The sequence below is a fragment of the Pogonomyrmex barbatus genome, unplaced genomic scaffold (assembly GCF_055798465.1).
Source record: "Pogonomyrmex barbatus isolate J1 unplaced genomic scaffold, ASM5579846v1 scaffold7, whole genome shotgun sequence".
In the NCBI taxonomy this organism is placed as follows: domain Eukaryota; kingdom Metazoa; phylum Arthropoda; class Insecta; order Hymenoptera; family Formicidae; genus Pogonomyrmex; species Pogonomyrmex barbatus.
Window position 1 is genome coordinate 10,504,194 of NW_028297171.1, and position 22,138 is coordinate 10,526,331.

The 22,138-nt window shown below is 33.2% G+C and overlaps 3 protein-coding genes and 1 long non-coding RNA gene across 16 annotated transcripts in view; 2 read left to right on the top strand and 2 right to left on the bottom strand.

The window, feature by feature from the left end:
• The first annotated feature begins 116 nt into the window (after window positions 1-116).
• Window positions 117-11,969, top strand: Gyc88E (Guanylyl cyclase at 88E). Of its 9 annotated transcripts, none has more exons than XM_089083328.1 (14): window positions 117-1,047; window positions 3,816-4,190; window positions 6,268-6,460; window positions 6,783-6,996; window positions 7,163-7,436; window positions 7,719-7,842; window positions 8,061-8,202; window positions 8,465-8,591; window positions 8,838-9,042; window positions 9,513-9,659; window positions 9,850-9,982; window positions 10,421-10,648; window positions 10,768-11,109; window positions 11,348-11,969. In XM_089083328.1, the coding sequence occupies exons 3-14, from the start codon at window positions 6,293-6,295 to the stop codon at window positions 11,773-11,775; spliced, it is 2,532 nt and encodes an 843-aa protein (XP_088939454.1). In that variant the 5' UTR covers window positions 117-1,047; window positions 3,816-4,190; window positions 6,268-6,292; the 3' UTR covers window positions 11,776-11,969. The 9 variants fall into 9 exon arrangements, with proteins under 9 accessions (XP_088939454.1, XP_088939455.1, XP_088939456.1 ...); XM_089083329.1 differs by having other exon boundaries at window positions 117-406; XM_089083330.1 differs by having other exon boundaries at window positions 123-247.
• On the bottom strand, window positions 9,071-14,923 carry LOC105432651 (uncharacterized). Of its 2 annotated transcripts, XR_016140916.1 has the most exons (5): window positions 14,909-14,923; window positions 13,003-14,842; window positions 9,777-10,062; window positions 9,461-9,676; window positions 9,071-9,178 (listed from the first exon to the last, which is right to left on the bottom strand). It is a non-coding gene; the product is annotated as an uncharacterized LOC105432651 (long non-coding RNA). The 2 variants fall into 2 exon arrangements; XR_016140915.1 differs by lacking the exons at window positions 13,003-14,842; window positions 14,909-14,923 and adding an exon at window positions 12,491-12,733.
• On the top strand, window positions 14,672-20,194 carry LOC105432650 (protein RER1). The gene is made up of 6 exons (XM_011647550.3): window positions 14,672-14,817; window positions 15,744-15,827; window positions 16,104-16,208; window positions 16,311-16,407; window positions 16,707-16,924; window positions 17,218-20,194. The coding sequence occupies exons 2-6, from the start codon at window positions 15,753-15,755 to the stop codon at window positions 17,308-17,310; spliced, it is 588 nt and encodes a 195-aa protein (XP_011645852.3). The 5' UTR covers window positions 14,672-14,817; window positions 15,744-15,752; the 3' UTR covers window positions 17,311-20,194.
• Window positions 19,939-22,138, bottom strand: part of Dh44-R1 (Diuretic hormone 44 receptor 1) — a 32,163-nt gene continuing 29,963 nt past the window's right edge. For all 4 annotated transcript variants that reach the window (XM_089083337.1, XM_089083336.1, XM_089083339.1 and 1 more), the window contains one exon: window positions 19,939-21,921. In XM_089083337.1, the coding sequence (XP_088939463.1) occupies window positions 21,780-21,921 (142 nt within the window). In that variant the 3' untranslated portion in view covers window positions 19,939-21,779. The remainder of the gene's footprint in view (window positions 21,922-22,138) is intronic.

Here is a 22,138-nt window from a genome sequence, read left to right on the forward strand (position 1 = left end):
ATTCTTCTATAACTTAACTATAGTTGGTCAATTTCTTACGGCTTACTTTTCTATTGTAAACAAAATGCATAATGAGAGAGAGAGAGAGAGAGAGAGAGAGAGAGAGAGAGAGAGGGGGGGGGGGGGGAAGCATACAGTGCAATAAGTAACAAATGTTAAATTACATTATCAAAATGAGTAAATATAAAGTAATAGGTTAAGAAAGAGGGGAGAAGAAAGAGGAGAGTCATGGATAATTTTAATCCAAGTGAGAAACTATGATGGCGATTGTGCATGACGATTAATACGACTCATTAGTAATCAATAAGGATAACAATTTATCGTCTCATTGACGCGCGTAACGTCAAGCCTGACGTCGAATAGCAGGAAATGCCAATCGTGTGTTCGATAATACAACAAATTTACGGTCAGTAACGTCGCTGATCGCGAACAATTGCAGATAGAGGCAACGATTTCGTTTGATCATTCATCTATAATTCTTTCTTACATATATTATGAAATTATTAAAAAGATTGCTATTGCAAAATTGATTTTGTGAAAAATGTAGAAATGTATTTATATCGTAGACCGGAGTGTTTGAAAGATCCAAATCGAATTTCGATATAAAGAGAAAATTATAACGCTCATTGAAATACCCTGTGCAATAATAAAAAATTCTTAATTTTAATTAAACTTATATACCGCGCATAAAGATAAATGTAAATAATATGTACAATAAAAAAAAAGTGCAAGATAATATAGAAATCTGAAAAACGAAAAAAACAAAGAATTAAATTACAATAAATAAATAAAAGTGAAAATAGGGAATAAATATATTTCATACAGTGGAAATCTAATAGATAAAAGAATAAATTGTTACAAAATTTACAACATGACTTGGGATTATATCGAAGTGCCGTGTCGAAAAATATCGTTTTAAAAAGCTTATATAATTTCTCAACACAAATATTATATATTTCGTAAAGTTACGTTTTGTTAGAAGAAGATCGAGATCGATAAATTATGGTCTTTCAGTAAAAAAATGGAAATTATAACGTTGCACGCAGAGTAAGTAACCAATACTTAAAGGACTATGAATTATTATAGTGACAATTACTACAACGATTCGTAAATATATGTTTTGTAAAGACAAATATACTATAATATATTTGTACTTTCCATAATTAGATATTGATACTGAATTAAAAAGTTAAATTTCATTAATAATTTTTCTTATCGCTTATTTTTTTAGCTTATCTCTCAAATGAAGAAATCTAGATTTTATCTAGATGATAAAGGAGTATCAACATACCTTCAACTTTGATGCTTTTTTTAAAGGAAGATTATATAATAAGCGATTCCATTATAGTGTCTAATCGAAATTATAATATATTTTTCTTATTTGCTTCCAGTCAGGGTGATGGACACATACGCACATTTTTGATGTTATCTACTTCCCTGGGCAATATATCGATTATACGTTTCATTGGAGTTGTGTCTCTAACTGCGAAATCATGAAAAGAAGTTAATTAGATAATAAGAAATATTATTTTGTAATTAAGCCACGATACGATATTTTCGTATTGTTTATTATTATCGATTATTCAATGATATCGATTTTACACAAGTCGAGGAATAATGCAATTTTCCAATTTTTTGCTATAATTATTATATCGAGTTCTTTATGACGTTTGTTTTAGATACTTTGTGACTTTATCTTAAAAAGGATTTTGCAATTGCACGTCTGAGAAATATTCATAGATACGTGATGAATATATCAGCACGTTCGAATTATGGAAATCGACGATTGTTCACATTTACGCTGTTAAAGAATTACGTTGTTAAAGAATTAATCGTCGAAATATTTGGAAAAGATGTGGGGTTGAGAAAAATGAGTTGAGAGATGCGCGATAAAACCATAAAACTTTCCGTATATTCCTCATATTGCGTTGCAAAGTTTGTTCGATATAGATGATAGCGTATCTATTTTATCTAGCGTTGAAATAGTTATTAAAAAATAATTGTCTTATTCGGCAATGTTTAATTATAAGTTTAATTCGCTTGTTTCTAACAATCTTGATAAAACGGTGTTGATCGTTAAAGAGCAAATATTTTTTTCGGTATTAGTACCGATTTGACTTTTCTAAGGGGGTTTATTTAAAAGAAATATCAAATATTAAATGAATTTCTTTGAAAATATTAAAATATAAAGTTCTGTCTGAAAGACTTATGTATCGTGTGTACGTGTCTTCATCCGCGGAGAGCTCCATCCGCCCCGTTCGCTCCGTTCGATTCTGCCACGCGTAGAGAGGGAGAGAAAAGCCGCGCGCACACGCGTATTCCGACGTGTCGCTCTCTCGCTCTCTCGCAGATTGATTTCGAGTCCGCGACGCTGTTTCTATCTCTCGCACACGCAACGTATCTATTTCGCGAATAAGTGTGAAACGGGGTGAAGTAAGGGTGACGCAAGGCGCGTGTAGCTTTGCGCGGCTCACCTGTTGTGCGACACCCTTGCTGCGTTCTCCGCAGTTTTTCCAAGTTTCGCTTTTCTCTCTCTCTCTCCCTCTCTCTCTCTCTCTCTCTCTCGTACTTATATTACGGTATTAATCGCAGCTTAATAACGTGCGTTTCGTGTCTCACGTCTCGTCCTCGAGTGCTCGCACATTCGAAAGAGCATAAGAGCGCAAGGCAGCAAAACTGATTGTGATTGCGATGGCGCGAGACGCAAATCCTTTCGTTATTTTTATGTGGATTTTATAACAATTTGCCGATTGAATACAAATTTGTTTGTATTCAGTTTGTATTCAAATTCGACGTGTGCGCGATGTGTTTGTCCCCGATATGCTTCTTCATCTCAAGTTTGTTACATTAGCAATTAGACAAATAAAAGAAATAAAACTTTTTGCCAGGATGAATTTGAGATCGCTCTCGAGAGCTTATAATTAGCTTTAAAAAATGAACAATTTTAGAAACGGGGAAAAATGTGTAGAACAAGTGTATCGAACCTATCTGAAGATCCACGTAGAGATGTGAAAAAGAAAATTGATTCCATTCTTCGAAAATCAGCTTGGTGGCTTGAAGCTTATCAGCGATTTTCTCGCTGGTAAAGTGACCTCGAGCGAGCTATCCGCTTAAGTCGTACTTGGCAATTAAACGTAATATCAATTTGCGATTGTTATAATACAGAAAGGTCGTCGTCATCTCGCACCGGTGGCTCAATCTAATTAATTAGCTGTAATAGTTAACCGATGGGACGATTAGAATCGTATTCCATAATGAATACGGTTCGCACGCGAAGCAAAGTCCTTAAGGATCTTATTAGCTAACAGCTATAAGGGAAGACCAAGTAAATTGCGAACAGGAACGGATCTTCAACAATGGACGTTAAATATTTTTCTTCGATTTTTCACTTACGAAATGACAAAATAATTGCAATTGCTATTTGCAAAATATCAAGTTTTGATCATAGATGCCAGATCTAACCCGTCCATAATTTTTCTTCGATGACGATACGCGTTGTCTATCTCTCTTTTATATAAAGAAAAAAAAACAAATTCAAAAATGAGAACTGAAGTAAGGAATAGGAAAAAATATTTCAAATTGTACACAGTTTATATGTAAAGCCAATTTTTCCACGTTCTATTTTCTTCTACTTCTACTTCTACTCATCCGTTTGTCCGTTTAATCATGAAATTTAACACAAACTATTATCGGACAAACTTGCATTCCAAACTTGCATCTCCATTAGAGATATTCTTCACTTCCCTTTTATTTGTGACCTAAAAGTTTCAACGTTGAAATCCTACAAACGTTGAGAAATCCGGCCCTGATTGCAGGTATAAGGAAGAGGGAGTGGAAATGGGAGACGGGAAGAGATCGTCTATACAGAGCCTAAATAGATTCAGCAAAGAAAATGGAACGATGGAAGAGGAAAGCGGGAATAAGTGGGGAGAAAGACGAAATTGAAAAGTTGCGGAAAGCAGTGGGAGAGCCCATCGAATCTACCTGATTATTCCGTACACGGCACTGTGTCACGAAACATACAATTTCGCGTTTCGCGCAAGAGGTGCAACGTGATTTGCTACTGACCGGTGACTCTTGGTTCGCTTCATTCTTGCCCCGCTGCATCTTCTATTCTGTAAAAGAACGGGTCGCAACTTCTAGCGCAAAGGACATCCGAGAAGTCCGCAAGAGGGTGTTTACCAGTTTAGGCAAGTGATATCGAACTGTTAATTGTTAGCAAAGCAGTTATACATGTACACATGTATATCGGCTATACACCGATTAAATGACTATCATCGCTAACACGAAAGTATATCCGACGCGAAAGTGCGATAAAACCTTGCTCTCTAATAATTATCAATTATTCGACATTATAAAATTGATAAATCTAAAGAAAATAAATATTTTTACGGGTAAATATTTATCCGTGTAGAAATAGTAACCGTGGAAGTAGAACCGTGCCTTAAAAGCAATGATAAATCTATCTTTTTCGACAGAATAGAGAAATGAATCGCTAAAAGGAATAAATTTATTCCAGAGAAAAACACGAATTTGCTATTGAAGCCGTTGAAGACCGTGTGCCTATTTTCACCATGTGCTGTTGTAGAATAGTAAATCATTGCCGCACCGTTGCTAAGATTCTTGCTAAGATTCGACAAAAGATATTTTTCAACGGATATAATTATATGTCAAATAACTTTCCAGTAACTTTCTGCCATTCGTAAAATGAGGAACAAAATTTGCCGAATTGTGAAATAAGACGAAATATATTCAGGCGCGCGCTGAACATTTCATCTTGATCACGTTGCGATGATCATGTCGATATCCTGTGCAGGCGTGCACCAGCTCGTGTGTGACCGGAAGCGCAAAGGATCACCATCAAATCTCGAATGTATACTCGGAAATCTTTTTGACCCAGGTAGATGCGATCGGACGGGCGAGTGTTTATTTCAGAATATTTTTCTAGTGACTTGACGCTCTTGCGAAAGTATCTCGTATAAATAGAAACGCAGATGTCTGATGCACAAGTGCCATGAGACCTGTCCTATGCATCCTATCAGTGGAACAAACTGATTTCATCCGCACGATGATCCCTAATTTGTCCCTAAATGAGCGTGTATAAAAAAAAAAACAATATTACATATCGAAACATTTACTCAGATATACCCTTTTCATCACTCAGATATGCCTAAATAATAAATAGACATTTCCGATTTTTTTCGTGTCTCGAAAACTTTCTGGCTCCTTTGATTCGATAGAATATTCAAGCGTGGCTTGAAATTGGACATTTATTTAATGCATATAAAGTGAGATAAAGTGAGATGGAGAGATGACACTAAAAATCCAATTCGTAAGTACGATATCATTTCATCTTTGAAAAGGAAAGGACACGTACGCTTTCCTTTCTAAATTATCTTATCATTTCGTTATTCTTTTCGTTATTCTTTTTATCGAACAATTGAAAAGAGCTCTCTCTCTCTCTCCCTTTCCCCCTTTCTATTTTTTCATTTTCAACGTGAAAAACGTGAAAAACGTGAAAAATAAATAGTATTCCTAACTCGAAAATTAAAATTATTGCGATCGTTACGGTTCGTTTTGTCCCATCCCACAGAGAATAATTGAGGTCGTTAGAATTATTGAAATTGTGCCAGAAAGGTTTAAACACTTTGCATCGTGCAAGGATGCGTTTTTGGGCCGCGAGTAGTTGAAGCCCGCCAACTTATTGATATTGTTGAAACGTCTTAAATAAATCAGCAGCGCAGGGTCATCGATGAGCTGACATACGTGAGCGAAATTATGAACGATCTAATAATAATCGTGCTCTTATCTATATACCAAGTTGGACTCACAAGAGACCGATCTCACACGATTATACACGAAATCTCATCCTTTTAGTGAGCGAGGTCAGGAATCACACTGGGTAATGACGGCGAACAAAAGTTTGTTAAGAATTGTTAAAAATTAATTTGGGATCGTGCGCATATACCAAATGTCTCGACGTTCATTAGATATGCAAACTTTATAAAGGAATAAAGGATAGATAATTTAAGATAGTTTGAGGTGCTTTTGCTTGTACATAAGATATACCGTATTTACTGTCTGTCATATAATCGCGTCGTTTGCATATCTGGAGCTGAAGAAGAAATTGTTAATTTGGCAAAAAAACGCAAACGGGGATGTAATGGATACACATTAAACATTACGTAGACTCGATTACGAGACTCTTGTGTGCGACAGACTATATTATATATCTGAAAAATTATATGTTTTTGATGGACTTGGCAGGACTTGGCAGGACTCGTCCAGAAACATGTACGGTTTAATCTTGGAAAACCTGGCCGAATATATAAGGCAGGTTTACGGCGAGGATAGATGGGAGGAGATTCGTAGGCAGGCATCCGTGGATCAGCCAAGCTTTAGCGTTCATCAAGTCTATCCGGAGAACTTGATACCAAGATTAGCGAAAAAGGCGATTCAGGTATATTTGCGACGCGTCATCTTCTTAATCGCTTCTCTTATGTATCCACGAATATATTTAGAAATTGAAAAATTAACTGTGCAATGTTTTTAAAAGCTAAAGTATAAAAAAATATAAAGTAGAAATCCGAGTTATTTCCATTATCGTATTTCGCCGAAACTTCTATTATATGTACAGTATGTGCGTGTGTACATACATATATGTGTAATAAATCGAATGCTATACGATATATATATATATATATATAAAACAAAAACGCGGATAAATTGCCTTATCTGCAGCACAACTATTAAAGAATTTACTCTTTATTCTCACTCTTCAGGTACTCGGTGTGACGGAAAAAGAGTTTTTCGATCAAATGGGTGTGCATTTTGTAGGATTTGTCGGTCAGTACGGTTACGATCGCGTACTCTCGGTTCTCGGACGACACGTGAGGGACTTTTTGAATGGTCTAGACAATCTTCATGAGTACCTCAAATTTTCCTATCCGAGAATGCGAGCGCCTTCGTTCATCTGTGAAAATGAGACTCGTCAAGGTCAGTTATAGGGTTGGTAATAATTAGTTTGCATGGAAAATTCTTGAAAAAAAAAAGTCTTTTACATGTAATATAATCTGTATTATAAATTGAATGTAAAAAAGCAACATTTTGGTCTATACATTATGTTTTAGAATTGAAATTTTAGAAAATGATGTATGCACAGGGTTGACTCTTCACTATCGGAGCAAACGCCGAGGTTTCGTCTATTATACGATGGGTCAAATAAGAGAAGTCGCTCGACATTTTTATCACAAAGAACTGCAAATCGAGCTGGTGCGTGAAGAAGTGCTTTTCGACACGGTGCACGTGACTTTTCAACTTACCTTTGACAATCGTGCCTTCACGTTAGCGTCGCTCGCGATGACTCGTGAGGAGAAGCATCTACCGATCGGGGCGTGCGTGCTCTTTGAAATATTTCCCTTCTGCATTGTTTTTGGGTGTGTGTTAATTATTACGAAAACTCTCTTGTTGAGATGAAATATCCATTTCGAATCAAATTAAATATTCTACACAATTTCGATTTATATCTTAATAATCAAAAGGATTCAAATGAGGAGTAAATTATATAAAATTATTAAAAAATTTCGTTTCAGTGTAAAAATGTGTGCGCGTGCGCGCGCGCGCGCGCGTGTGCGCCCGCGTGCGCGAGCGTATGCGGCACGTGCACATCAACTAATAAATAAAAAAATCCATTTAGTTAACGAATATTTAAATTTCAGATCGGATATGGTTGTTAGGAGCATTGGTAATTCGTTAATGGTCATACTGCCAGATCTGGTTGGCAAGAAAATCACGTACTTCTTCGATCTGGTTCGACCGCTTATTGCGTTTAAATTTCAATCGGTAAATTTAATAAATATAAGAGAAAACGCAAAAAGAAATATCATAGAAAATTCAATAATGTAAAGTTCAATACTACTTGTCTAATCCATGTACTCGCGGTTTGTGTATATATTTAGATTTCTCTCAGATAAAATTCTCAAAATTTGCAAAGACTAAACTATATATATCGATATAAATTTTAAATCGTTTTCGATTAATGTAATTAATATTGCATTTAGATATTGAACAGAACGAACAACATTTTCGAGTTGGTTACCGTTGAGCCAGTGCTTACGGAACGATTGAATGATCGACACAGGAATGAAATTCTCTTGAGTGATGAGCTTGAAATGGTAGAAGATAAGACTTTACGACTAAAGGGTACGCTCATTTTGTCACTTGATTTCAGAAACTTGATTAGTAAAAAAAAATCGTTGTCGAAAGTTTTATTCATTTCATTCACTAAAATTATGAAATAATTTTTCTTATTTTTATTATACGATGGAATGAAACAGTCAATATTTTGTGTAAAATAAATGTGAAAAAGTATATGTAAAAAAGCGATACGACCGTGATCGTGGATATAGTTGGTATAAAGATACGAAAGATTTAAGAGACTGCATCGTTAATTACATTTTTTCAGGTCAAATGATATATATGGACAATTGGAAAATGATGATGTATCTTGGTACTCCAGTCATGCCCGATCTGAATGCTCTAATAGCAACCGGCCTCTATATAAATGATCTATCGATGCACGACTTTAGCCGGTAAAAGCATCTTTCAGCCGAGATGATTTATCAGAAGAAAAAGAATATTATATTGTTCAATATCACGCTAATGTTATCTCGTTGTTCTGATTTATTGGGAGAGTATCGTCGTATGATACGTATATCGAAAAATAAATTTAAAGAATAAATTGAAAAAATAATTAGTAATGATTTCCATCTTTAATGATTAACAGTTAAATCTATGTCGAACGATATGATCTAATCATGCATCTAATGATTTCACAGAGATCTTATGCTCGCCGGGACTCAACAATCCGTGGAATTAAAACTAGCATTAGATCAAGAACAGCTCAAGAGTAAAAAATTAGAGGAATCTATGAGAAAATTGGACGAGGAGATGAAGCGTACAGATGAGTTGTTGTACCAAATGATTCCCAAACAAGTCGCGGATCGTTTGAGAAATGGCGAGAGTCCGATTGATACTTGCGAGGTATGGATTAATAAAATAAAATGAGAAATTCAAACTTTGATCTTTTTTAATTTGTTTAGATTATTTATCGCTGTTGCCGAGATGGAACGTTCGTAAAAATATCTTTGTCGTTACATTGTTTGAGATGGTGCATTGTCTAAAATAAAAATGATATTTTCTAATAAAAATAAAGTAATAACTACTTCTCGTATCTTAATGTCAGAATCGAGGATATTATAGGATGTAGGATGTAGGATATTATTAATTCCTACATTATTAATTTTAAAATTCCTCAAAAAATTATTGCAAAATGTTACTAATCCTTTGGATGTTGCACGCAGTCAGTAAAAACGATAGACCGTCGTTCTATAAGTATGTATATATGTCACTCTGCTCTGCATTCAAAAGGTTAAAGTTCATAAAAATATGTGTATGTAACCTTTTTAACAATAAATTGTTTTAAAACATCCTCGTTTCATCTCTGTTTGCAGATGTTCGATAGCGTATCAATTTTATTCTCGGATGTGGTGACTTTTACCGAAATCTGCAGTAGAATCTCGCCGATGGAAGTTGTGTCCATGTTGAACGCCATGTACTCTCTGTTTGACACTTTGACCGAGAGAAATCGAGTTTACAAGGTATCTCTTAGGTACCACTAAAAAGGAAAGATATCAATGTTATCCAGCAACACAATTTACATAATTAATTTAATTTCAATTGTAAAATAAAAAAAGGAATTGTTACGATAATCATACTTTTACTTTTGATGTATTCTTTTATTCATACAAAATATGATTTTGATAACAAATGGTCATCATTTTCTTTAAGGTTGAAACCATCGGTGACGCTTACATGGTAGTTTCTGGCGCGCCAGTAAAAGAAAATGACCATGCCGATCGAGTATGCGATATGGCGCTCGACATGGTCGAGGCAATAACCGATCTCAAGGATCGTTCGACAGGTACGTGTTTATTCTTTAAAGTTGAATTGTCAACTTTCTTTTCAAATTTTTTTATCATTCTTCAAATTCTACAAATTTTCCTACAACACATTTTATTTATTATTCATTTTGTTAAATATTCTTCAAATGTTTAAATTGTAATTTTATTATTTGATTCTCAATACCAGTTCATAGAATCTTTTAAAATACGGGACATAGAATCACTGCTGTGTAACTTTTGTGTGTGTGTGTGTGTGTGTGTGTGTGTGTGTGTGTGTGTGTGTGTGTGTGTGTGTGTGTGTGTGTGTGTGTGTGTGGTGTGTGTAGGCGAAAAGAAAAAAGAATTCTATCATAACTTTTTATATTTTTTACCAAATTATTTTAGAAAAGTAACACGCCATACCAATGTATATCAAATATACTAATATACTAAACTAAAGGAAATATATACTTCCGTAGGCAAACATTTGCAGATACGCGTTGGTATTCATAGCGGCGCGGTTGTAGCCGGTATCGTTGGCTTAAAGATGCCCCGATACTGTCTTTTCGGTGATTCCGTCAATACGGCAGCCCGTATGGAAGCGACAAGCCAAGCCATGCAAATACATATATCTCAATCCACTCAAGAATTGCTATCCCCCTCATATAAGGTGAAAGAACGCGGCGAAATTGAGGTCAAGGGAAAAGGTAAGATTATTTTGAATCTATTTCACTACAAAATGTTTCCGGTTTTGAATGTTTAATTTCCAAATTTTATTGAGACGATTTAAAGATAATCATATTTATATCGCACCGATATGCGTCAGGCACAATGAAAACCTATTGGTTGGAAAAACGAGAACGTCGTTCCGTGGCGACCAAAGGAATTACTATACAGGAACCTCCTCAATGGCATTTGACTAGGAACTTTGAGAAAAGAGTTTCCTTGGTAGGAGCGATAAATTTGATAAATCCAGGCATGTTTGAGAAATCGGTTCCGGGTGACGCGTTGCCGGGACGTAGAGGTTCGTCAAAAATGTCATCCCCGACACCACCGGGATCCTCGGGATTTTTCTCCGAGGAAAGAAGAATATATTCCCCTATTACTTTTCAAGATGTCGCGCGACGATCGGTCGCGAATTCTCCGACGAAGAACGTGGAAATACGAGGTAACTCGGTACTTTTTCATTTCACTTTTTCGCAAATTTGCGAAAGAGCTTTGTATACATGTAAAAAGATGTCTCGTTGAAGAGTGTCTCATTATGCGGGTTACACAAGTAACTAAATCATAGTTTCTCTAGTGAAAGAAACTTCTTGTAAAACTAGCTTGTAAAAAGAGAAATGGGAAAAACAAAGAAGCAAGTTTATTTTGTACTATATTTTAATAGTATATTTGTGCTGTTGCAGAATGTCGTTCGAATTCCATGGGCGCGGTAAGCATTAGAAATACGTCAGACATGTTTAGTTCTCTTCTGAACGACACGGAGGAACACTTCCGGCAACATCGGGACAGTTTGTCACCGCGCGCGGAAAATCAATCGGCGAGCTTGTATGTGAAACCGGAAGTGAAGATCAATGTTACCTCGTCTTCGTCTTCGCAGAGTTCCGAAGGCGAATCGAATCTATCATTGGGTTTCACGCTACAAACGCGAAAAGATAACATGGCTGCGACAGTTATCAACGATAGCGACTGCGCGGCAACGGCGACGGCAGTTGGCGGTAGCGATTCTAGCAATTCTCAGTTATTGATGCAACAGGACCAGTGTTGTCCGGGATTTACCATTTCAAAGAGTAGCAAGATGCGTCATCAAGGAAACAGCTGTACTATTTTCTAATATAAATTGTGTGGATTTGACATTTCTCTAGATTTGAATTTTAATTAAACATTTTTAATTTAAAAGCTTTCTATATCTCCTTCTGCCTTATTTTCTTATAAAAACAGAAGGCAAATATTTCATTATTTTCATTGAAAACTATTGTATATTGCTCCCAAAATAATCTTACAGGATTAAAGAAATTTTGTAAAATATTTCTTGGATTTCTATTTCATATTTAAACATGGTTCTTCGATTTCGAGTTCTTTTGAAATTTCAAAGAGAGAGAGAGAGAGAGAGAGAGAGAGAGAGAGAGAGAGGGGGGAGAAGAGAGAGAAAGAGAGAGAGTGCGCTCTTTGGCTATTACTTGATAAGAAATTACATTTTTTGTGCGATAGCATATGATTTATCAAGCGTATGAGTGTATAATATAATTATACATATCAAAACTAAAGAGCTACACAGATGTTTAAAGCTTAATCTCATATTAATTTTCTCTCGATGGTCATTGTTTTCATTTACTTACCCGCGGTCAGTTTTATTCGCACAAATAATTTATTTTTAAAGAAACCTTGTCAAAATATACAACTATCGAAATTAATAAAAATAAATATCTGTAAGATAAGCTTTCTTTAAGAATATCCCGGCAGTATTATAATCGCAAACAGAGGGTCGCTCATGTAATTTTTCCCCTAGGGCGGAAACGTGAAAAGTGAAAAGTATCATGTGAACTTACGATCATGTACGATTTTGCGAGATCATGTAACTCTCTCAAACGTGAAAATGTAAAATTTTTCACGTGACTTTTTCGCCATGTACCTTGGCGGAAAGGCAGAAATCTAGGGAATTAATAAATATGCTTCGGAATTAGAGAAGATTAGAACTGCGTTAGGATTAAGTGAACGTAATACATATACAATTGGTTATTAAAAGATGTATATAATACTGTACCAAAAAATAATTTTCATTAGCTATAAAATCTATGAAACTATGTTTCATGATTTCACTTTTTATGCATCCAAGCTATATATATAATCGCTATACGTGAAAAGTTATGTGAAATGTTACGTGAAAAGTCATGTGAAATGTTAAGGTGTAAAAAATGAAAAGTAAAAAGTGAAAAATGAAAAGTGAAAAATTTCACGTAAAGTTACATGATTGACCCCCAGGTCGATAGACACTTTAGCGAGATAATGTAAGAATTACAAAAAGTTGCACAAGCAGTAAAAAACTTGTACTAGTACATACTAATTGTCATATGACAGGCTCAATCGCTTTACTTATAGTTTTCCACACTCAAGCTCTTCTCTTTCTTTATTTTTCCAGAGATTCAAATTTAAATACTTAGTATTATATGTAAGTATTATATGTATGTGTGCAATCACATCCATCAGTATCCATAATAAATTGATGATTTATAGAACAGGTGATTTATATACAATTTTTTTACAGCTAAACTAATGTATGTATTTAAAATCATTGTACTTAAAATGAAATAGATATAAACATAGATTGTAAGCCGAATGCACTAGGCGTTATCGATGCTTTCCCACTTGAAATTGATTTCCTAAAAGCTAGTAAATTTCCACACTTTTATTAATTTTCATCTTGTTTCAAGATACACAATTGACTCCCAGATTTTACTACTAATTAGGGCATACAAGAAAACTTAGGCCGGTATTCATAGTCAGTTCTTATATTTAAGATCGTCTTAAGATAATATTTCAATCAATATAAGATAACTGTATGAGGTTACTTAAGACAATTTTAAATATAAGAATGGATTATGAATACTAGCCTTTAGACTTGGGCTGAGTTCGGAAAGCGCGCTATTAGAACTATCACATCATTCTATCCTTAATTTACATATAATGAGCAATAAAGATGAAATGATGTGATAGTGCTATAGCGCGCTCTCCGAATGCAGCCTTGATCTACAATAGATGGTTTAAGCCTGAAACTATAATGCTGGATTCAGATCAGCGCGATAACGCGACACGCGATGCGCGATATCGCAATGAGCGTAGCTTTTCTCGGAGCATACAGCGTTTCTTGCGCTGGTCTGAATCCAGCGTAAGAAATTGAACATTCATAGGTCGGTATTCATAATCAATTCTTATATTTAAGATCGTCTTAAGATAACATTTCAACCAATAGGATAGCTGTATGAGCTTATTTAAGACAATCTTAAATATAAGAATTAATTATAACATTGGCCGAATTATGCTAGTTCATTCTGAATTCAGCATTATTCAAACGCAATTAGTCAATTCTTTTTCTATCCGAGATTTCGGACCGATCGTGGACACAAGGCATAAGAAAGACGATTAATTATAATCTATTCTTCGATCGAAGAACAATCGAATATGTTGATCATTTTTTTTATCGCATATGTCTTATGCTGGATTCAAACCAGCGCGATGAGCTTTTTCGAGAAAAAGTTGCACGCTCATTGAATATCGCACGTCGCGTGTCGAGTCATCGCGCTGATTTAAATCCAGCATTAGGCTTTCTGTACACAATGCAAGAAATCGGTTCAAAATCTTGAATGGAAAGAGAATTGATCAATCACATTGATTAATTGGCCGAATTATTCAAACGCAATTGATCCTTTCTTACGATCCACGACCCACGACACCGACGCGACGCATTATAGAACAGACCTAAAGAAATGGCGAGAACGAATCATAAAGATGATGGGTGTTGCTGCGTGCAGCGAATAGCAGTGAAGCGTAGCACCGAGCAACGGTAATGTGACGACGGTAATGATGGTGGCGGTGGTGGCGGCGGTGGCGGCGGCGGCGACGACGGTGATGACGACGACGACGACGGCGGCGGCGGCGGCGACGCGGCGGCACCTTCGCTTTTACCTCTTCTCTTCTCTTCTCGTCTCTTCACGTCTCATAAATTCTGCATTTTACCAATTCTGCAGCATTCTACGAAGCGTTTAATCATAGTACATTGATGTTGTGACGTGTTATATATATTTTTTTAAACGAGGTATATTCGGCACAAAACGGGTGTTACGTACGGTAGAGAAGACGGCGCGAAAAAATATCGCAGGTAAATAATTCTATGACATGTTTCCCTAAAAACGATATCCGATTGATCAGCATAAATATAGGAGGTTAGGTTAGGTTAACGCAGCACTTACCATGTTGTTCGAGAAGAACGATTGATAATATCATTACTCTCTCTTTTTCTCTCTCGCTCTCATTCGCGACACAATGATAAATTCAATGATAAATATTCCACGAAAAGATTTTTCCTTTCTGATTTTTAGTTGGCGAATAGGATATATCGATATTGTATAACTGACATATCAAATTGTGAATTCGCCGTAGAAGCCACTTACAATCTTGAATTCACGTTGAGGGAAATATCGCGACGAATAAATTTCTTTGACAAATTATCGCATGCTCTTAACATTTTCAATCTTGCGCATTCGCATTTATTGTTGATTAACGATTAATAATTCTAATCAATCACAGATTATAAGTTTATGACACATTCTTCCTACAATAGATTCAGAGCAATTGTTATAAATATTTGAGTAACATTATTATCAATTATATTATATCGATTAGAGTAACATCAATATCAATTATAAAGCCATGTATGATGTTCAGTATTTATAAGAAAATTATATTTGATTGGAAATGAAATGGAAAGATTTGGCAGATAATCTTTTCAAATTTTTGTTCCAACTTTTTGATTTTTATTTAAAATTAATGGTAGCAATGCTCACAAAAAATTTTAATCGTATCTTTCCTGTTTAGAAGAAGCTTGTTTGATATACTCAAGTGAGTTAAAAGAAATTCAAAAATATATACATACAAATGTTAATTTACATCTAATCAAATTTTATATCTATTACCTATACGGTTTAATTATTACTTGTATATATGTATATAACAAACATTGCTTCTAAATTGATGAAATTTTCTAAAGTCATTTTTGCTTTGTATAATAAAACCTTCTGTTTGCAGTAAGAGAAAATGATGCAGGATGAAGACTTGGGTGGTTCAACTAGAAAAAATATTTTCAGTCAAGGGATAATAAAAATATCACAGGTTAATATTATTTGTGTTGAAATAAATGGTTTGGCTAATATTTAATACTTTATATAATACTTTTGTTTTTATCATCCTATTGAAGTACTGTACCAAGTAATTGGTATATAATAACATTCAATATTAATAATAATGGCATGATTTGTATTTTTTCTAATTAATTTGTTTGAATTTTATTACTTGCATATTTGGCTCAATTATTTATTTTTTCCTTTTTTTTTTTTCTTCTTCGTTTGTACACTGTATATAATCCATAAAAATACTTTTCTATTGCAGATATATCAAAGATATCTAGATCTATGGACTCCCCATGTAATATCACGATGGATATTTGCCCTATTTCTATTAGTACTTTTTATTCTACGTATATTTATCTCTCAAGTATGGTATTTCTTGTCAATTTGCTCAAGTTTGCTTATCGAGTTTTCTTGATTTTTTAAATATATATTGCAGGACACTATAAAGATACTTTTGTGTTTACAGGGGTGGTATATTATTACATACGCACTAGGAATTTATCACCTAAATTTGTTTATAGCATTCCTTACTCCAAAGATTGATCCAGCCATGGATTTTGATGGTGAGATCAAATTAGCAAATTACTAAACCAATAAACTACTTTCCAAGCTTTTTTATAATTAATTGTTTTATATTTTATATATATTTAATTGTTTTATATTTAATTGTTTCACAATCCAATTGAGCATACATAGAAAGCGAAACTCAATGAAAACTATATAGATTATATAGATATAGAAACTATATAGATAAAATTAAATACGTATAATTTGATCAAGAATTTCATATTGTTCTTTTTGTGATTAACTTTGACATGATTAGAATTAAAAAATTACTTCAACTTGAAATAAAATTATACAGATGGAGAAGGTCCAGAGTTACCTACCAGGTCAAATGAGGAGTTTAAGCCGTTTATCAGAAGATTACCCGAATTTAAATTTTGGTACTCAGTAACAAAATCTACGGTAGTTGCCATGATATGCACGCTATTCGATTGTTTTAACATACCAGTATTCTGGCCGATACTTGTTATGTATTTCATAACATTATTTTGTATCACAATGAAGCGGCAAATAAAGGTAAGAGATCACCAAATAAGTTTCACATAAAGTTTCTATGTGTTGTGTGTTAATGCAATGACATGTTAAAGCAAAGATTACATACAAGAGATCTTTATAAATCTACATCTAAATGGGAGGATTTTTCTTTTAAGTTGCGCGTACGCTGTGCAAATGAATATTTTCTTGAATAATCTTACGAAAGCTAGGGCAAACGGTTAACAAACATTTTTATTCAAATTAAAAATTTATTCTTTAATTCATTTTTTATTTTCCCACTTAATTTTAATTAACCGATCTCTTTTTATTTGCAGCATATGATCAAGTATAGATATCTACCATTTACTCATGGCAAACCAAAATATCAGAACCATGAAGATACCTCGCGGCTAATATCATCAAAATGAATAGAAGCAAAGAATATATTGAGCCTGTACAGGGGTGTAAGCATAGATTTTAATTTCTCTTAGTACAGGGCGAGGCAATACTAGCGAGAGAAGAGAAAAAAATTGAAAAAAATTTTTTTACGCCATTGAAAGGAAAGGTTATTGCCTTGTACAAGAAAGGATTGTGTGGAGTCTTGTAACTCAAAATTATATAATGTACGGCATACAAACCAGATTATCTTAATATATTTGTATCATAAAACTTGTACAAAGTATTGTTAGTCTCTTATCTCATTAAAAGTAACGAGGGAAAAGAAACAATATGGTCACAGTATCAATATCGAATGCAGTTGTTGATGTAATAAACGAGATTTATACATATATAAAAGATTTAAGTTCGTAATTCACGGGTGCTTTCCATTTAATTACATTTTCTCCAATTTGCTAGCTTTGCTTTTTATTTAAGTATTGCGTATCGGTCTACCTTAAGTGGAATTCTGTTTAAACAGCAAAAAGAAAGAGAAAGTTCATGTAAGCCAAATTCTATTTGTTAAATTATATTACAGAAATATTGTATCTTTAGAATGTATTTATATGTACACAAATATATTTAGAATATAATTTAAATCAAATCAATTTTTGCTTCATATTAATAAACTGTATGTGCCGTTACTATAAATTATACGAAAATGAATTAGTCTCAAGTATTTCTAAGCATTTGAAACACTACATTGTACATAGTACTTAAGATATATTGCTTTCCATTCATTACGTTGGAGATATCGATTTGAATTAACTTGATTCGATCCGACATAGACACATAAAAATCATATAAATGGAAAGCGCCCGATTTGTTTATAATTGAAGAGTATCGTTTCCCGACGCGTACATTCCATGCGGTTTATTTGTATTTTCAATAGTAGCTGTTTTTTTTCTCCAGCTTTATTTGGACATTTAACCTATTCTTAATTTAAAAGCATTAAATCACAAAATATTCCATCTAAAATTTCCAATATGCCATCTTTAGATTTCCATCAGTTTCTTCTCCCTTAAATTATAAGGACGATCGAAATTTTTAAATGCAGAATATGTGTCCAATCTTACACAATTGACTAATCTTGATTTTTTCCAAGAGTTTACTATTCCTTAAAATAATCCCACCTTATAATTGTTTATATTACTAATATGTACAAAAAATTGTCTTAAAGTGATTTTTGTGAAGAAAAATTTATTGATTTATCGATAACAGATATTAAATGCAGGTTTATGTACTCTCTTTTATATTGATATTAGTAGTATCAAATTGATTTCTAAAAATAATTCTATCTGAATTATTTACACATGAAAAAATTATCTTAGAAGTTTTACATATTTGAAATAATTTATTACTTTAATATTAAATGAAATTCTAAATTTGTATTAGGATTAATATCATATTGATCTTATATTACATCACAATATATATTATTATTATAAATATTATTGTAATTATTTTGTGCACGCGGAAAGTTAGCCTTGATTTTCCTTAAAAGCATTCTGATATTTTAAAATTATAAAAATTTTAACATCAACATCAAAAAGAACTGTATTATTGGAATATCTTTTTTGAACTGATATTATTTTGCATTTTTGCGAACTCGGAACCTCCTATTTCTGATACAATTCGATAGCGTAATATATCGTAAAGAAACATGTGCAATTGTCTTTTAAGATTTTTTCTTTAACGTTTGTGTACTGCAATAATATAAATATACAGTTTGTATGTTCTTATTTGGTAAACAATTCATGACCAAATAAAACGATGCATCGTAAAAGAAGCAGCGTTTGTCAAGATGCATGATTATTTTATCTTAGTACATCTAATAATTACAGTTTTTTATACTCTTACTAATACCAAATGTAAAATTAAAACTTGATCTTGAAAGGGATACGCATGTTGGTATGTAAACGAAACATATTTTTAATTAGTTTTCTGGGTTATATTTAACTATTTCAATATCATTAAAATCAGAAATTATAAGATATAAATTTTTTTATAAGATATAAATTTTAGTACTGTGATATGACACGCACACACCATACACACACACACACACACACACACACACACACACACACACACACGCGCGCGCGCGCGCGTACAAAATTATTGAAAATTTTAAAATTATAGTCGCATGTTACTAATTTATTGAGTTTCAATTATATATATTTCATTGTTAATATTTTAGAATTAAATAAGTGATTAAACTATGTTTTATTAACGATTGCAATAAATTTTCTGCTTTAACCATATGCATTTCAAAACTCCGTGAGTGAAACGATGCTCAGAAAAATAAAATTTATACGAGAAGAGATTTGATACAAAAATTTTTATAAACAAACATATAACAGTCGGATTTATTTCATTGTACATAGCGAAATATTTCTCCGTGAAATACTTATTGATACTTATAGATGACAATTACGTACAAGTGCTTATGCATATGTAAAATGTAAAACTCAGAATTAGCATATTCTTAAAAAAAAAAAAACAATCGAATTTTATATATTAACATTAAATATTACACTGTCCAAAGATATGTAGCGAAGTGTTTAGCTATATGAGCGATAAATTTTATTTTCACAGGTTTTTCTATGTATGTGCGGATGTGTAAGTGTGTGTGTGTGTGTGTGTGTGTGTGTGTGTGTGTGTGTGTGTGTGTGTGTGTGTGTGTGTGTGTGTGTGTGTGTGTGTGTGTGTGTGTGTGTGTGTGTGTGTGTACTCGTATATACATTTTTGATTAATGTTCTGCGGAGCGTCACCAAATTTGTATACTGCTTTATTCTATGTTCTACCGTGTGAAAAATATAGATTTATTCAAAATATATGCAAAGAGAAAATAAAATTCTTAACGATCAGGTATAATTTGTTTTATTTTTATTATTCCATATTGTACAACTTCCTTTCATTTTAGATCAATTTCTCATAACTCTTCAATTTTTTCCAGTTTACTATCTAATCATCTTGGAAAGATAAACAAATTTACATAAATACAAGTATAATGTAAATTGTAAATTAAAATAGAATGATGTGTGTGTGTGTGTGTGTGTGTGTGTGTGTGTGTGTGTGTGTGTGTGTGTGTGTGTGTACGCGCGCGCCACGCGTGCACGTGTGTATTAATCAATTATTAATTCTTTTACATAACAATTAGTACAGTAAAATATCAATTATTTAGAAGCAACTACCGATTTAACTCGAATATTTCAAATAACTCAACGATGATTTGTATTATATTATTTTATCTATTACATCGTTTTGAGTAGTTTATCATATAATATACAATATACCATGTTCCCTTTTTGGATGGTATTTTAATCTCTTGTTAGGAAGAGAGGGAGAAGAAGTAGAGAGATCAATTAATTAGTATCTATTGATCTACATAATTGCAATTAATCTAACGTTGATTGACCTTATTTAAAAATCTTGATATGAATATTTATCACAAATAGAATTCGGATAGATGTTGTAACACGACATGCTACTGAACGCCGAGTGAAAAAATAGCAATAGAGAGAGTTACATTGTATTTACTTTTAATTGTTGTCTCTCATTTAACACTAACGTAAAATAGCTAAGCAACATGTTACATTTATCTATACTTGGACTTATCCGACTTGTATTACTTATAACAACTATAACGAAAATTATTATAGAAATATTAAACAATGTTTGCAATTTGCGATTCGAAATGCAATTTTACAGAATACATTCTTGTCACGATTTCTCTTAATTTGTCTAGTTCTTTGTAGTTAATAATTGAGATTCTGTAGTTATACATATACATTTTTCTCTCTTTTTTTTTTGCGATCGTAATAGATTACAAAGTCAGAAGCGAAAATAACTACGTTTATTTTTTTCTCTTGTACTACATATAAAAATAAATTTTTTATGTTCACCGCTCACATTCGAGCATATATTCATAAAATATATCAATATTTTCTTAAATTTTTTTCTTACCTCAATAAATAAAGTGCAATATAATCTACATACATAGTTATAAAAATTCCTCAAGAGATTGATCCATTATTTACTAATCCATAAAGAAAAAAGGAAATCTTTGATATATTCGATAAATCTGCAAAAATTGTCATTGACGAATAACGAGTAAATATACAACCGAAAGAATGGATGTCACATAATTTCTCGCTTGTGATGTTGTAATTCAACAAGACTGCAGTAATTGCTCGTAATGATATGCATAAAAAGTCTTAGCAAGATGACAATATTGAAAGAATATTCCTTTTGCATAGATTTATGCCATTGCTTGTGTGAATAATTATACACAAGACATTCTTCTGGAAAGCCGCGAAAATCTCAAGGATAGCGCGGCAGATGGCGATAATTTTTATACAACTGTCCGATCATTCGTAAAGAACACTCTACCGATGACGCAATCAACAAGAATGCGATTATGCAACGAGACTCGTTCCACATTGAAATTTCTCTCATCTTATTCGTTGAGATCCTCCGAAATAATCCTTTTGGACTTGTCGAGAAATGTTGCAGTTGAATTCAGGCCTATCACTGTCGTAGTAGTGGTCTCACTGACAGTGGATTCCCGCTTTCGATATGGATTCGATGGTTGGCATAATCTGCAATCCATGAGAAGAAAATAAAGAGAATCGGAAAGTGAGAATTGCCGTATCGGAATTTAAATTTAAAAAAAAAAAACCAAAAATGCAAAGTAAGAAATGGCGAAACGGTGAGTCAGTGAATCGATGAGAATTCAATCCGACAAGGCTATCAACTTTTTCAAATTAGATCATGTTTCTGATATCGATTACCATATCGCGTAGAAAAGATCAATTT

What these genes read in the sequence shown, in the direction of transcription:
- Gyc88E (XM_089083328.1), top strand. Translation starts at nt 6,293, where the DNA reads ATGTACGGTTTAATCTTGGAAAACCTGGCCGAATATATAAGGCAGGTT. An exon ending in TAGCGAAAAAGGCGATTCAG is followed by an intron (nt 6,461 to 6,782) that starts GTATATTTGCGA and finishes CTCACTCTTCAG; the next exon opens with GTACTCGGTGTGACGGAAAA. An exon ending in AATTGAGGTCAAGGGAAAAG is followed by an intron (nt 10,649 to 10,767) that starts GTAAGATTATTT and finishes GATATGCGTCAG; the next exon opens with GCACAATGAAAACCTATTGG.
- LOC105432650 (XM_011647550.3), top strand. Translation starts at nt 15,753, where the DNA reads ATGATGCAGGATGAAGACTTGGGTGGTTCAACTAGAAAAAATATTTTC. An exon ending in GGATAATAAAAATATCACAG is followed by an intron (nt 15,828 to 16,103) that starts GTTAATATTATT and finishes TTTCTATTGCAG; the next exon opens with ATATATCAAAGATATCTAGA. An exon ending in TCCAGCCATGGATTTTGATG is followed by an intron (nt 16,408 to 16,706) that starts GTGAGATCAAAT and finishes AAAATTATACAG; the next exon opens with ATGGAGAAGGTCCAGAGTTA.